At 32.7% G+C, this 16,044-nt stretch overlaps 1 protein-coding gene across 2 annotated transcripts in view; it reads left to right on the top strand.

Moving 5' to 3' along the window:
• Positions 1-6,905: 6,905 nt before the first annotated feature.
• The window catches only part of LOC117333832 (kin of IRRE-like protein 2), a 143,957-nt gene continuing 134,818 nt past the window's right edge, over positions 6,906-16,044 (top strand). Inside the window, exon 1 of one of the 2 annotated variants that reach the window (XM_033893246.1) lies at positions 6,906-7,412. In XM_033893246.1, the coding sequence (XP_033749137.1) occupies positions 7,319-7,412 (94 nt within the window). In that variant the 5' untranslated portion in view covers positions 6,906-7,318. The remainder of the gene's footprint in view (positions 7,413-16,044) is intronic. The other variant, XM_033893247.1, reaches the window with a different exon arrangement.

The raw sequence follows: 16,044 nt of genomic DNA, 5'->3' as shown, positions 1-16,044 counted from the left end.
CTTAGTCAAGTATTTACTTACTCAGTAATAAGGAAACAAAAAACAAATAAAGATAAAATAAAAATACTACTAATGATAAAACATATATACTTAATAATGAAAGCATGCCTAAAACAGACATTCCTACATGTATATCCATTTCATTAAAAAGACGCCATGTTTGTGACACTGTTTTTGATTGGATAGTAAAACTGCAAACAAATTTCTTAAAGGAAATAGTCCGTTAAAGCAACTAAAATATCATATATTAAGCTTTGCTATATTTAACGATTATCTTAAATGATCATTTATGTTTGAAAGTCATCAGACAAACAAAACAACTCTATGATTGACTTTATACTATACTCCTGTTCTGTGTTACGTATCAACCTCATCAAATCTATTCTTAAAGAACACTAAATCATGAAGACAGAATCCTCCAGACTGTTGATATAATTATGGTCGGTACATGTTGTTGATATAATTATGGTCGGTACATGTTGTTGATATAATTATGATTGGTATATGTTGTTGATATAATTATGGTTGGTACATGTTGTTGATATAATTATGGTGGTACATGTTGTTGATATAATTATGGTTGGTACATGTTGTTGATATAATTATGGTTGGTACCTGATGTTGATATAATTATGGTTGGTACATGATGTTGATATAATTATAGTTGGTACATGTTGTTGATATAATTATGGTCGGTACATGTTGTTGATATAATTATGGTTGGTACATGATGTTGATATACTTATGGTTGGTACATGATGTTGATATAATTATAGTTGGTACATGTTGTTGATATAGTTATGGTTGGTACATGATGTTGATATAATTATAGTTGGTACATGTTATTGATATAATTATAGTTGGTACATGATGTTGATATAATTATAGTTGGTACATGTTGTTGATATAGTTATGGTTGGTACATGATGTTGATATAATTATAGTTGGTATATGTTATTGATATAATTATAGTTGGTATATGTTGTTGATATAATTATGGTTGGTACATGTTGTTGATATAATTATGGTTGGTATATGTTGTTATAATTATGGTTGGTATATGTTGTTATAATTATGGTGGGTACATGTTGTTGATATAATTATGGTTGGTACATGTTGTTGATATAACTATGGTCGGTACATGTTGTTGATATAATTATGGTTGGTACATGTTGTTGATATAATTATGGTTGGTACATGTTGTTGATATAATTATGGTTGGTACATGTTGTTGATATAATTATGGTGGGTACATGTTGTTGATATAATTATGGTTGGTACATGTTGTTGATATAATTATAGTTGGTACATGTTGTTGATATAATTATGGTTGGTACATGTTGTTGATATAATCATGGTTGGTACATGTTGTTGATATAATTATAGTTGGTACATGTTGTTGATATAATTATGGTGGGTACATGTTGTTGATATAATTATGGTTGGTACATGTTGATATAATTATGATTGGTACATGTTGTTGATATAATCATGGTTGGTACATGTTGTTGATATAATTATGGTTGGTACATGTTGTTGATATAATCATGGTTGGTACATGTTGTTGATATAATTATGGTTGGTACATGTTGTTGATATAATTATGGTTGGTACATGTTGATATAATTATGATTGGTACATGATGTTGATATAATTATGGTCGGTACATGTTGTTGATATAATTATGGTCGGTACATGTTGTTGATATAATTATGGTGGGTACATGTTGTTGATATAATTATGGTTGGTACATGTTGTTGATATAATTATGGTGGTACATGTTGTTGATATAATTATGGTTGGTACATGTTGTTGATATAATTATGGTGGTACATGTTGTTGATATAATTATGGTGGGTACATGTTGTTGATATAATTATGGTTGGTACATGTTGTTGATATAATTATGGTTGGTACATGTTGTTGATATAATTATGGTGGTACATGTTGTTGATATAATTATGGTGGTACATGTTGTTGATATAATTATGGTGGTACATGTTGTTGATATAATTATGGTGGGTACATGTTGTTGATATAATTATGGTCGGTACATGTTGTTGATATAATTATGGTGGTACATGTTGTTGATATAATTATGGTGGGTACATGTTGTTGATATAATTATGGTTGGTACATGTTGTTGATATAATTATGGTTGGTACATGTTGTTGATATAATTATGGTTGGTACATGTTGATATAATTATGGTTGGTACATGTTGTTGATATAATTATGGTTGGTACATGTTGTTGGTATAATTATTGTAGGTACATGTTGATATAATTATGGTTGGTACATGTTGTTGATATAATTATGGTTGGTACATGTTGTTGATATAATTATGGTTGGTACACGTTGTTGATATAATTATGGTTGGTAGATGTTGTTGATATAATTATGGTCGGTACATGTTGTTGATATAATTATGGTTGGTACATGTTGTTGATGTAATTATGGTGGGTACATGTTGTTGATATAATTAGTTGGTACATGTTGTTGATATAATCATGGTGGTACATGTTGTTGATATAATCATGGTTGGTACATGTTGTTGATATAATTATGGTTGGTACATGTTGATATAATTATGGTTGGTACATGTTGTTGGTATAATTATGGTGGTACTTGTTGTTGATATAATTATGGTTGCACATGTTGTTGATATAATTATGGTTGGTACATGTTGTTGGTATAATTATGGTGGTACTTGTTGATGATATATATCTATGGTTGCACATGTTGTTGATATAATTATGGTTGGTACATGTTGTTGATATTATTATGGTCGGTACATGTTGTTGATATAATTATGGTGGGTACATGTTGTTGATATAATTATGGTTGGTACATGTTGTTGATATAATTAAGGTGGGTACATGTTGTTGATATAACTATGGTGGTACATGTTGTTGATATAATCATGGTTGGTACATGTTGTTGATATAATTATGGTTGGTACATGTTGTTGATATAGTTATGGTGGGTACATGTTGTTGATATGATTTTGGTTGGTACATGTTGTTGATATAATTATAGTTGGTACATGTTGTTGATATAATTATGGTTGGTACATGTTGTTGATATAATTATGGTCGGTACATGTTGTTGATATAATTATGGTCGGTACATGTTGTTGATATAATTATGGTGGGTACATGTTGTTGATATAATTATGGTGGGTACATGTTGTTGATATAATTATGGTTGGTACATGTTGTTGATATTATTATGGTCGGTACATGTTGTTGATATAATTATGGTTGGTACATGTTGATATAATTATGGTTGGTACATGTTGTTGATATAATTATGGTTGGTACATGTTGTTGGTATAATTATTGTAGGTACATGTTGTTGATATAATTATGGTGGTACATGTTGTTGATATAATTATGGTTGGTACATGTTGTTGATATAATTATGGTGGTACATGTTGTTGATATAATTATGGTGGTACATGTTGTTGATATAATTATAGTTGGTACATGTTGTTGATATAATTATAGTTGGTACATGCTGTTGATATAATTATGGTTGGTACACGTTGTTGATATAATTATGGTTGGTACACGTTTTGATATAATTATGGTGGGTACATGTTGTTGATATAATTATGGTAGGTACATGTTGTTGATATAATTATAGTTGGTACATGTTGTTGATATAATTATGGTGGTACATGTTGTTGATATAATTATGGTAGGTACATGTTGTTGATATAATTATAGTTGGTACATGTTGTTGATATAATTATGGTGGTACATGTTGTTGATATAACTATGGTCGGTACATGTTGTTGATATAATTATGGAGGTACATGTTGTTGATATAATTATGGTCGGTACATGTTGTTGATATAATTATGGTGGGTACATGTTGTTGATATAATTATGGTAGGTACATGTTGTTGATATAATTATAGTTGGTACATGTTGTTGATATAATTATGGTGGTACATGTTGTTGATATAATTATAGTTGGTACATGTTGTTGATATCATCATGGTCGGTACATGATGTTGATATAATTATAGTTGGTACATGATGTTGATATAATTATAGTTGGTACATGTTGTTGATATAATTATGGTGGTACATGTTGTTGATATAATTATGGTGGGTACATGTTGTTGATATAGTTATGGTGGTACATGTTGTTGATATAATTATGGTGGTACATGTTGTTGATATAATTATGGTGGGTACATGTTGTTGATATAATTATAGTTGGTACATGTTGTTGATATTATTATGGTCGGTACATGTTGTTGATATTATTATGGTCGGTACATGTTGTTGATATAATTATGGTTGGTACATATTGTTGATATAATTATGGTTGGTACATGTTGTTGATATAATTATGGTGGGTACATGTTGTTGATATAATTATGGTGGGTACATGTTGTTGATATAATTATGGTGGTACATGTTGTTGATATAATTATGGTGGTACATGTTGTTGATATAATTATGGTGGTACATGTTGTTGATATAATTATGGTGGGTACATGTTGTTGATATAATTATAGTTGGTACATGTTGTTGATATTATTATGGTCGGTACATGTTGTTGATATAATTATGGTTGGTACATGTTGTTGATATAATTATGGTGGGTACATGTTGTTGATATAATTATGGTAGGTACATGTTGTTGATATAATTATAGTTGGTACATGTTGTTGATATCATTATGGTTGGTACATGTTGTTGATATAATTATGGTTGGTACATGTTGTTGATATAATTATGGTTGGTACACGTTGATATAATTATGGTTGGTACATATTGTTGATATAATTATGGTCGGTACATGTTGTTGATATATTTATGGTGGTACATGTTGTTGATATAATTTTGGTTGGTACATGTTGTTGATATAATTATGGTGGTACACGTTGTTGATATAATTATGGTGGGTACATATTGTTGATATAATCATGGTCGGTACATGTTGTTGATATAATCATGGTGGGTACATGTTGTTGATATAATTATGGTGGGTACATGTTGTTGATATAATTATGGTTGGTACATGTTGTTGATATAATCATGGTGGGTACATGTTGTTGATATAATTATGGCGGGTACATGTTGTTGATATAACTATGGTTGGTACTTGTTGATATAATTATCGTGGTACATGTTGTTGATATAATTATGGTGGGTACATGTTGTTGATATAATTATGGTTGGTACATGTTGTTGATATAATTATGGTCGGTACATGTTGTTGATATAATTATAACTGGTACATGATGTTGATATAATTATGGTTGGTACATATTGTTGATATAATTATGGTCGGTACATGTTGTTGATATAATTATGGTGGTACATGTTGTTGATATAATTATGGTCGGTACATGTTGTTGATATAATCATGGTCGGTACATGTTGTTGATATAATCATGGTTTGTACACGTTGTTGATATAATTATGGTTGGTACATGTTGTTGGTATAATTATGGTCGGTACATGTTGTTGATATAATTATAGTTGGTACATGTTGTTGATATAATTATGGTTGGTACATGTTGTTGATATAATTATGGTCGGTACATGTTGTTGATATAATTATGGTTGGTACATGTTGTTGATATAATTATGGTTGGTACATGTTGTTGATATAACTATGGTCGGTACATGTTGTTGATATAATTATGGTTGGTATATGTTGTTGATATAATTATGGTTGGTATATGTTGTTGATATAATTATGGTTGGTATATGTTGTTGATATAATTATGGTTGGTACATGTTGTTGATATAATTATGGTTGGTATATGTTGTTATAATTATGGTTGGTACATGTTGTTGATATGATTATGGTCGGTACATGTTGTTGATATAATTATGGTCGGTACATGTTGTTGATATAATTATGGTTGGTACATGTTGTTGATATAATTATGGTTGGTACATGTTGTTGATATAATTATGGTCGGTACATGTTGTTGATATAATTATGGTTGGTACATGTTGTTGATATAATTATGGTGGTACATGTTGTTGATATAACTATGGTCGGTACATGTTGTTGATATAATTATGGTGGTACATGTTGTTGATATAATTATGGTCGGTACATGTTGTTGATATAATTATGGTTGGTACATGTTGTTGATATAATTATGGTTGGTACATGTTGTTGATATAATTATGGTCGGTACATGTTGTTGATATAATTATGGTCGGTACATGTTGTTGATATAACTATGGTCGGTACATGTTGTTGATATAATCATGGTGGTACACGTTGTTGATATAATCATGGTTGGTACATGATGTTGATATAATTATAGTTGGTACATGTTGTTGATATAATTAGTTGGTACATATTGTTGATATAATTATGGTTGGTACACGTTGTTGATATAGTTATGGTTGGTACATGTTGTTGATATAATTATAGTTGGTACATATTGTTGATATAATTATGGTTGGTACTTGTTGTTGATATAATTATGGTGGTACACACTGTTGATATAATTATGGTTGGTACACGTTTTGATATAATTACAGTTGGTACACGTTTTGATATAATTATGGTTGGTACACGTTTTGATATAATTATGTCTGATACACGTCGTTAATTATCTAACGCTTGACATCCGTTCTAGTATTTTCTTCAAACAGTAATTCCTTACCCATTCTCGTAAATTTTAGATGTCGGATTACCGAAGCTATCATTGTGAGTATGCTGTCCGGAATCACTGGAGGCTTTAGCCTGAATCGTTAGTGTATTGTTGAAATACTAGTTGATGATATGGGTTTAGTGGTTAACTGGAGGCTGGCACTACATAGTATGCACATGATATTACTACTGTAAGGATACTGCGGTAGCCAGCGAGCATTGTCGGCTGGCGAGAGGCGGAGAGTGTGGGTTTCGATCGCACATCGCTAGTTGTCTCGTGTATTTAATGGTATGAAACAGAGAGAGCCGTTAGTCTGCTATACTTTTAAATGGAATGTACGCTCAAACACACAGTATAAATCACACTTATACACACTTCACATTTCGTCGCAGGATAAGAAAACGGTTTAACACTTTAAACAAGTTAAAGTTGTATGTCGCTTTTAAATCTGAAGAATTAGGATTAGGATTAAATGGCAGTTAATCTGTGATCGGCCGAGGTACCGGGGAGTTAGACTCGCAACAGGTGTTTTATTTTAGTGTCTCACGTGCCCCTTGGATTATTGTATGTAAAGAGTTGATGAAGTCTGACATAGAATGGAATAGTTTTAAAGTTTCTTCATTCAGTGGACGTGTATGATGGGGTAGAGTGTTGGGTCGAGTTGACTTGACGAAAATGACAGGGACGTCTGGCTATTGTGGGCCTAGGCGACAATGGATTCTACTGGCGTGTAAAGTTAATCTCGTCCTCAGTGCCACCTTTATGCTAGGTAAGTATTTTTTTTTAAATATTTGATATTGTTAAGAATATGTCACACTGTATGAGATGGCGCTACTTGATCTATATGTTTATATAAAAAAAAACACTAAATAAATAAATGCGTCTTGATGTAACGCTGTGAGATACTCATTTTATCAAATTATATGTAAATGAGCTATGCGATGTTTTCTGAATGGTAATATTCGCTGCAAAAATGTATACCGTTGTTCCACGTGATATTAAAATGGTCCACCCTTTAAAGTGTTCTCCAGGCGGGACGATCTACAAATGGATATAACATAATTACAACAATTAAAACGTCTTTTTATAGAAAACTAGCACATGTATTTATCAATATAAATATTAAATGTATTCATCAAATATAATCATAATATAATCATTAGTTATATCATTTATACTATTATATTTCAATTCCATTGCCGTTAAGCTGCAATTAACATTTTTGTGAAACGTGATGATCATTTCGAGGTATGAGGAATTGTCGAAATAGCGTGTATAACAAATATGGATTGGGTGATTTAAATCTCCGCTGGAACAGAACTCTTTAAGATAAACGTTGAATTCGATGTTAAAACTGCTGTGGGGTTTAGGCAATATTACTAGTATTTAAATTGCAGTAATTCATGGGGCGTTTACCTGCTTTTGTGCTCATTTCGTTACGGAAAAATCCGGAAATAACACCCAGTTGGTGGTGTTTAGATGAATAACGTTTGGTGACTTCAAGCATTCCAAAGAGTTACGAGTTTGGGTGGGTGTAATCTGGATTTTCGACGCCCGGAGGCAATTACTAAACCTTCATTCTCGTCTAATGATTCATTACGTTTTTACGGATTAACGTGATCACGTGTTTAGTACGTTCCAATTTACTGTAGTAAATTATCAGGCAGAGATAATTTGATGGAGAACCGATAGGGTAAAAAGTTAACGATATATTCATAGTTATAGTAATTGTGATATATTTAAAAGTAAGGTTTGTTAAAACAAAATCCTGAAAATTATACGGGAATTGTTCGTATACGTATATTTAAAAATCAATATATCTGTATTAAATTGACATGGAGCATACAGTCAGATTCAATCTATGTGTTCTATCTGTCGTTTGAAAGAGTTTCTCTGGAGAATTTTGGAAAAGTTTTTATTCCCATAAAAATTAAATGTAACTGAAACATTTCCGATTGATTTCTACCAAATCGTATTAAATGTACACGGGTTACTCACAATCTAAAGATTGTAATCCTGTCAATATATATCTTATATGGAACGTACATACATGTATAAAAACAAGATTTAGTTTGAAGAATAAGTATTTTACCGTTATCAAAACACAAAACTACTAGAAAATACTTTACAGGTACACAGAGAAAGGATGTCAAAATCTCTTATTTGTTTAAAGTATAAGGGAAACGATTTTGTAATCTTTGGTTAGTTAAATATTATTTGCTCTACATAATCACATGGTGTTAGGTGCAGAAAGCAATTAAGGAATAATACAATGTACCAGTCAGCGAACAAAGCGTGTACACAGGTATTATATACATCTTTTACATAAACATTTTCATTTCTAAAAAGTCTAGATTTAACTTCGAAACTAAATATTACTCTTGGCCAGGTAAACTTTTGATAACTGTATCATGTAGAGGTTACCAAAACTAAATATTACTCTAGCCAGATATATTTTTGATAATTGTATACGAAAACTAAATATGTATTATATCCAACGACAATTACAAGGTTTCTATACCAAACAAAGATAAGAGAGTCATATGGGCGTATTTATGTGCATTTCCACTTTATCTATTTCACAGCAAAACATGTTATATCAACTTATATTAATCACTCGTGTTGGTCCGGGTTGAAAGGTCTTAGTTTGGGAGGAAACCGGAGTACCCTGGTAAAACCTGCGTGGTCGGGCAGGCGACCCCATACTTTTCTTGTCCAATCGGGGAATCGAATCCCAGCCGCCTAGGCGAAAGACAAGTGTGTAACCACTGTACAACCCGACCACCCACATGTGTAATGGGGAAAAAATATACAACTATATACACAATATCAACATATTTGCATGATTCTTGTGCATTTACATTAACATGCTTATACATTTGTATTTTATTCTGTAATTAAGAAAAAGCGTAAAAGATAATTGATATAATTTTAAATGTACTTTTCCACGCTATGAGAATATCAATATTCTACCTCTACACTCACACACAACATCACTTTCATGTATCATTATTGGTGTACTGGGTTGTGACTGTCAGGTTAATTTATTCGAATATCGCATGTAAACTCACCATTTGTTTTCCTGTCTACTTTACTCGTATTTGCTGCCAAAAGTAACCTTTGATAAAATAAATAAAACGAATATCGTTATTTTTTTCTACACAAAAACGGGACACATAACATCAATTATTGTAACACTGCCTGATCTTTCATCCTTGTCATTAATATGTCAGGGTTTGGGAATATGGACCGAATCTGTTGGGATCCTACGCACAATCAAATGTTGCACGCGTATACTTGCTAATATTTGATATAATAATTTATATATACAGTATGAGTATTAAATAATAATGTATTTTCTCATTGGCTGGCTTCCATATAGAGGATATCGATGGGTTTCCCGTTGAATCTAACATTCACACTCGTGAAACATATCGATATTCTGTCATACGAGTGAAATATATGTTATATTTAACGGGAAACAATTCAATTTTCTATTTATTTAATTATTTAAGACGATAAAGAGATATGCTCTATGTCAAAACAGCGCGGGAATGAGCAGCGTAATATTTACGTCGTATCCTTATGACGTTTCGCTTGACGACACTACAGCGCCATTTTGAATTTACTGCTCAACGCAATTTTCATTCTTTTCTGATCTTACTAGGTACGTTTTGCTTGCATAACTGTTGTCAAATTAACATGCTGTGAAAACCTGCATTGTATAATGCAAAGGTACAGCAAAATAAAATCTTACTTTACCTTCGCTTCATTCATAATCAGTGGGTTTCACCACAGAAAATGCCATTCTGATTGGTCAAAAACAAAAATTAAATCATCACAGTGATGAAGTAAGATTCTTATAATACAATGTACATGTATACATACTTATGACATAACAATGCTATGTCCTTGGGGAAATAACTCATATCGGGAACATAATACTGGATATATCCCTCAACAGAGGGACGTAAACGTTTTATTATACCGAAACAAACAACATGATCAATAATTATAATAACTAATTAGTATGTTTTTGACTTTCAACAGTTAAATTAACGAATATTACAATAAAAATAACAACAATAAACAAATAAATAAATAAATAAATAAAACACAATAAAATATAATTATATCACAATTGACAGAGTCACTTCTGAACATTCAAAACTGAAATTAAATAATGAAATTGAAGCAGACGACTTCTGGCACAGACGCGTTCCATGAAGAATGGGGATGTACACAGGGCGGGATTTTTCCATGGTGTTATTCAGCAGGCGGGGGTTATACCACGGGATCTTACACAGGCGACGGCATACGGGTATATTTGATTTATAAAATGTCAGGTGACCTTTTTTCCTCCAATGAAAACATTTCTAATGGAAGTGAGGTATAACAATCACTGTGATGATATGTATCGGCCGATGGGGGATCCTTTTTACAACATTACGATATTTATTGTTGTTTATACCTACTATATTTGTGTAACTGTTTATGTTCTATGTCTATATGTGATCGTATGTAATTTACCTGTCTTGATAAAGGGGCAGATTGCCTCGAAAATTCGACAATTTACTTATCTGTACTATCGTTATTACTACTTGACATATATTTATACATGTACAGGTAAACTAATACATGCCTTCATAACAAATAGTGACAAATCCATCACATCTAATAAGCCGATATCGGCTGGATATCACGTTTATGTTTGTAAATATTACCATTTATTTTTTATTGTACTGCGATATTGCAACTAATAAAATGTATTGTATTGATAATCTATTTTCACTGGCGCACGTGTTTTACATAATACAAACTAACTAGTTATTGTTTTACGATATTCTTACATGTCAGAATATTTAATGTATTGTATACTTTAAGGTATAAAATAATTGTGGTTTGGTTAATATTGCTTAACGTCCTATCAACATCTATGGTCATTTAAAGACGACCTCCCCTGTATGCGAGATGCAGTTGAGTAGTGAATGTCTGGGTCCTTGTCATAGCGCGGAACTGATGCCGACTTTATAGTGCTACCTCACTAAAGCATACTGCCGAAGACACCCAGCAGGACACCCCATACGGTCACATTATACTGACAACGGGCGAATCAGTCGCTCCAGTCACAAAAATGTTGAGCGCTAAGCAGGAGTAAAAGTTACCATTTTTATAGACTCTGATCAGTCTTAGCCAGGGGACAGAACCCAAAGCCTTCCTCACAGGGGTGAACGCTCAACTAAAGGCCAAAAGTGGGGCATTGTCAAGGGAAACATTAGGAATTTGGAAGAGAAAACACAATACCCCCAATTTAGTCGCCTCTTATGATCATGCTATGAGGGCAGCAGGTACAAATCATTGTTATGAAAAATAATTTTTGGTATGTATGTAAATATTTACGTTTTGCAAGGTGTTGTTGTTGTTTTTTGACTGGTTTGCAATCTAGAACAATTTTTTTGGAAGACCCATTGAAAGCTTCAATCCGGCATCATGCTAACTTTATCTTAAAAACAACAACAGCAACAGCAACAAAACTCAATGGAAAGTTCCGAAGAGCCAATCTCCACAGCACAAATCTGTTTCAGTAGCGCCACGACACAAATATAGCGTTTATGTATTTCACAGCATCTACTAAAGGCATTACCAGATTTTACCGTTTGTTTTGTTGGAAGAAATCATACATCATATCTCAAACGATATTACGCGAACTGTGAAAGGCGTGAAGCGGTGTTGTACACGTCGAGATACTGTCTGGTGGTCGGAAAGCCAAAACGTTGACATCTAATACTGCCTGACAAATCACTGGTATTTTTTCAGAACGATCATGAAATCCCGAGATATATTTTTATAGATGACTTTTCAATGCACAATAGAAATAATGCGGGAACTAAACCAAAGAGAAATATGTCATAAAAACACTTTATGTAGTCCACATCCTATAGAGTTGCAGACAGGAAAATGACAAACGCGTAGTTCTTGCTCAGTCACTCTGTGTGCGTGCCATTTTTTCTGTACACATCTAGGGATTTGTTGAGCGATAATGTTTGTATTGTAGCCGGGCGCGTACAGGGCATTATTCTCACCACTTGTAAATGTACTTAGAATAAACGTGATACCCTAGAACATTATTATATATGTGTTAAGTATTGAGGTCTTTACTTGTTGTTTATCCTGTATTACACGTTTATAGCAGATCTTCTTTGTTTTGTTGTATTTCTACCGAAAAATCCACACCAACCAAACCACCTTTTGCGTTTATACAAGCCAATTGTTGTTTTGTTTTGCCGAATGTGTAGCATTTTTTATGACGTTTAAAGACAGCTTAGTATAGTGATGTTGATCACGTGGTGTGTGTATTTGTTAAAAACTGTACAGATTGACGATTCCATGTATAACCTCATTATTTAAGTACACTTTAACCCAAACTTTGGATGTTTCTGTGACGAGCAGTCTACTTCCAACTCACCTGTAAATGTGTACATGTACAACACGCATTTTGTAGATAAGTTTTATCTAAGACGATGAAAATGTCCAAAACGTAAAGGAAGGCCCGAAGAAAATGAACCAGGTCAACCACCTCTGCAAAGACATCTAATAATATTCTCCGATACTCCATGTGATGAAGTCTAAAATGCCTTATTGTGTCTATATAACACAAAATAATTAACGCTTTTGAATGAAAAATGGCTTCGTATTTATAAATGAACCTTAAAACTCAATCTGACATTTAGATGGTACACCTTGTGAAATGTCACCAGTAGCTTGAAGGCTGTGGATTAAATCAGGGTGTCATGATAGCACACTCATTGTGCACATGCCTCCAATTGAAACAAAGACATTACTGTCATTAGCCAGCTGTTCCACTGACAGAGCGAGTTTCCAATGATTAATTAAACATATTTTTATGCTTATTCTGTGACTTATTACAAATGTTTAATACTGACAGACATCGTATTCTATTTCAGCTTTTCTATAAATCCCATTTGAACTAAACAAAAATATTTTATGATTCTGCTGAGCGAATCAAAAGATGATTGTTATGAATAACGGATTTTAACTACATAATATTAAAAGACGAAAATAATTAATAAAGGCATATCTACTTACTAGAGGAATAAAAAGATGCGAAAAGAAATAACGCAGTTTCACGATCGGTGGATATGTGCCTAACATTTATTGGATAAACAATATGCCATACCGAGATCAAGCTATCGATATATTTAGACATACAATGTGTAGAAAATCTCAGAGTCTCGACTAAACTATTTAGACATACAATGTGTAGGAAATCTCAGAGTCTCGACCCAACGCCGCGACTAAATGAAACAAAAAAGAAACAAAATACCACAGACATCAAATTGAGCCCCCATTCATGGTGTGTTTCTCAGTCCATGTTGTGCTGTTTTATATTCAGCACTTGGGGTTTTATTTCAAATTATTTCGACATGAAGATAAATCGTAATTCACTGTTACGATTTAGTTGGTAATTTTTATATCACATAAGCTCTTCTAAAACATCTACACGCGTGTATTATACTAGGTACGTCATACGCTCTGATAAAGTGTATCATTAAACGGACATGATTCCAATGGGATATCACAACATTAATGCAATCATCCAAAGTTTAAGGCGTACAAACGGCACTGTATATATACATTGAACCTACATTCCGTAAACCCACACCTGCATATTTCTGTAGTTTTGAGTTTTGGTTTCAGTATAGGGGAACGGCTCCTTGTCGTCAGCAGATCTCATATATTTTTTATACATATTTGAAACAGAGGAATGACATTGTAGTTATAAAAGTGTTTGTGTCAACAGAGAAGGGGTTTTAGTTTATACATGTAATAAATACAGTGAAATATATGTCAATTAGCGATGCGGGGGGTAGGTCTGGTTGTATATCCTACGATCAGCCATAAAAAGGTATGTACAATGTAACAACATGTATGTAACAACACAAAACAACATGTATGTAACAACACAAAACAATATGTATGTAACAACACAAAACAACATGTATGTAACAACACAATACAACATGTATGTAACAACACAAAACAACATGTATGTAACAACACAAAACAACATGTATGTAACAACACAAAACAACATGTATGGGACAACACAAAACAACATGTATGGAACAACACAATACAACATGTAACAACACAAAACAACATGTATGTAACAACACAAAACAACATGTATGTACATTATTTGTAACAACACAAAACAACATGTATGTAACAACACAAAACAACATGTATGTAACAACACAAAACAACATGTATGTAACAACACAAAACAACATGTATGTTAGGGTGCTGTATAAATGTACACGTATTATACTTTCTTAATCAAATAAATCAACGGAAACCTCAGAAACAATTATTATAGAATGTTATCGAGGAAATTAATTAGTCTATATAAGTACATAGTATAACATTACAAAAGGGACACCCGGGTGTTGTATAACAGATGTAGCTCAGCTGGACGACCCAGACTTGTGTGTCTCGGAAGAGGTGTGAAATCATGATAATAGCCAAGAGTACATGTTAGGTAGTTTACATACTAAATATATGGTGGAATAAAGACTCGATAGGATAATAAAAATCTATAATACGGCATGCAAGATTGATGGCGATAGGCGGTTTTACGGGCGTTCCTAATACTACCATGAATATAAGTTGTGTAGAGGTGAAATAGTACACCGTGCTTTACACGGGTCTGCGTCATTTACGGATGGAAAGGTCCATTCGGAAAGCTTATACTTCTGTTTCATTCATAAGTGTTACAATACATCAAATGAACAATGGACATCGACGAAACTCTTTTCAACAACAATCATTAGATGAATGTGCAGGGCATATTTTTGTTCACTAAAGACTAAGATAAGCGTTGAAGACTTGCTTCTTCGTCAATAGCAATTGGGTGAAAATTATCGACACTTCGTTTTATGGACGAATTGGAGAATAGTGCTGACGACACTTTTTTAAAAGTTTAAGATGAGCGTTCTTTACATTTTTTTCGTCTACAATTCAATTTCTTTTTTGTGGTTTTAATCAAATCAACTGTATGTACGCTTGAATGATTTATGACAAGTGTGTCTATCGACACGTTCTGATTCAGGGTGCGGGGAGAAGGTGTACGAACACAGTCTAATCCTGGTACGGGTAGAAAGTTTACTTATACCGTCTGTTACGGGTTGCGGTAGAAAGTCCGAGTAGTGGAAGCGTAATCTAGGCGATGTTTCACAGTGTCTGCACAGAAATACGTTAAGTAACATTTCATTATAAAAAAATTAAATAGATAAGATGAATTGTATTCATCTATCAAAACCTTAGGCAAACTAAACGACCTTTAATATAGAAGCTTCTCTGAGCAAAATGTATTAATT

This window comes from Pecten maximus, chromosome 9 (assembly GCF_902652985.1).
Source record: "Pecten maximus chromosome 9, xPecMax1.1, whole genome shotgun sequence".
Taxonomy (NCBI): domain Eukaryota; kingdom Metazoa; phylum Mollusca; class Bivalvia; order Pectinida; family Pectinidae; genus Pecten; species Pecten maximus.
The sequence above is the reverse complement of the archived record's forward strand: the minus strand, read 5'-3'. Positions and strand labels throughout refer to the sequence as shown.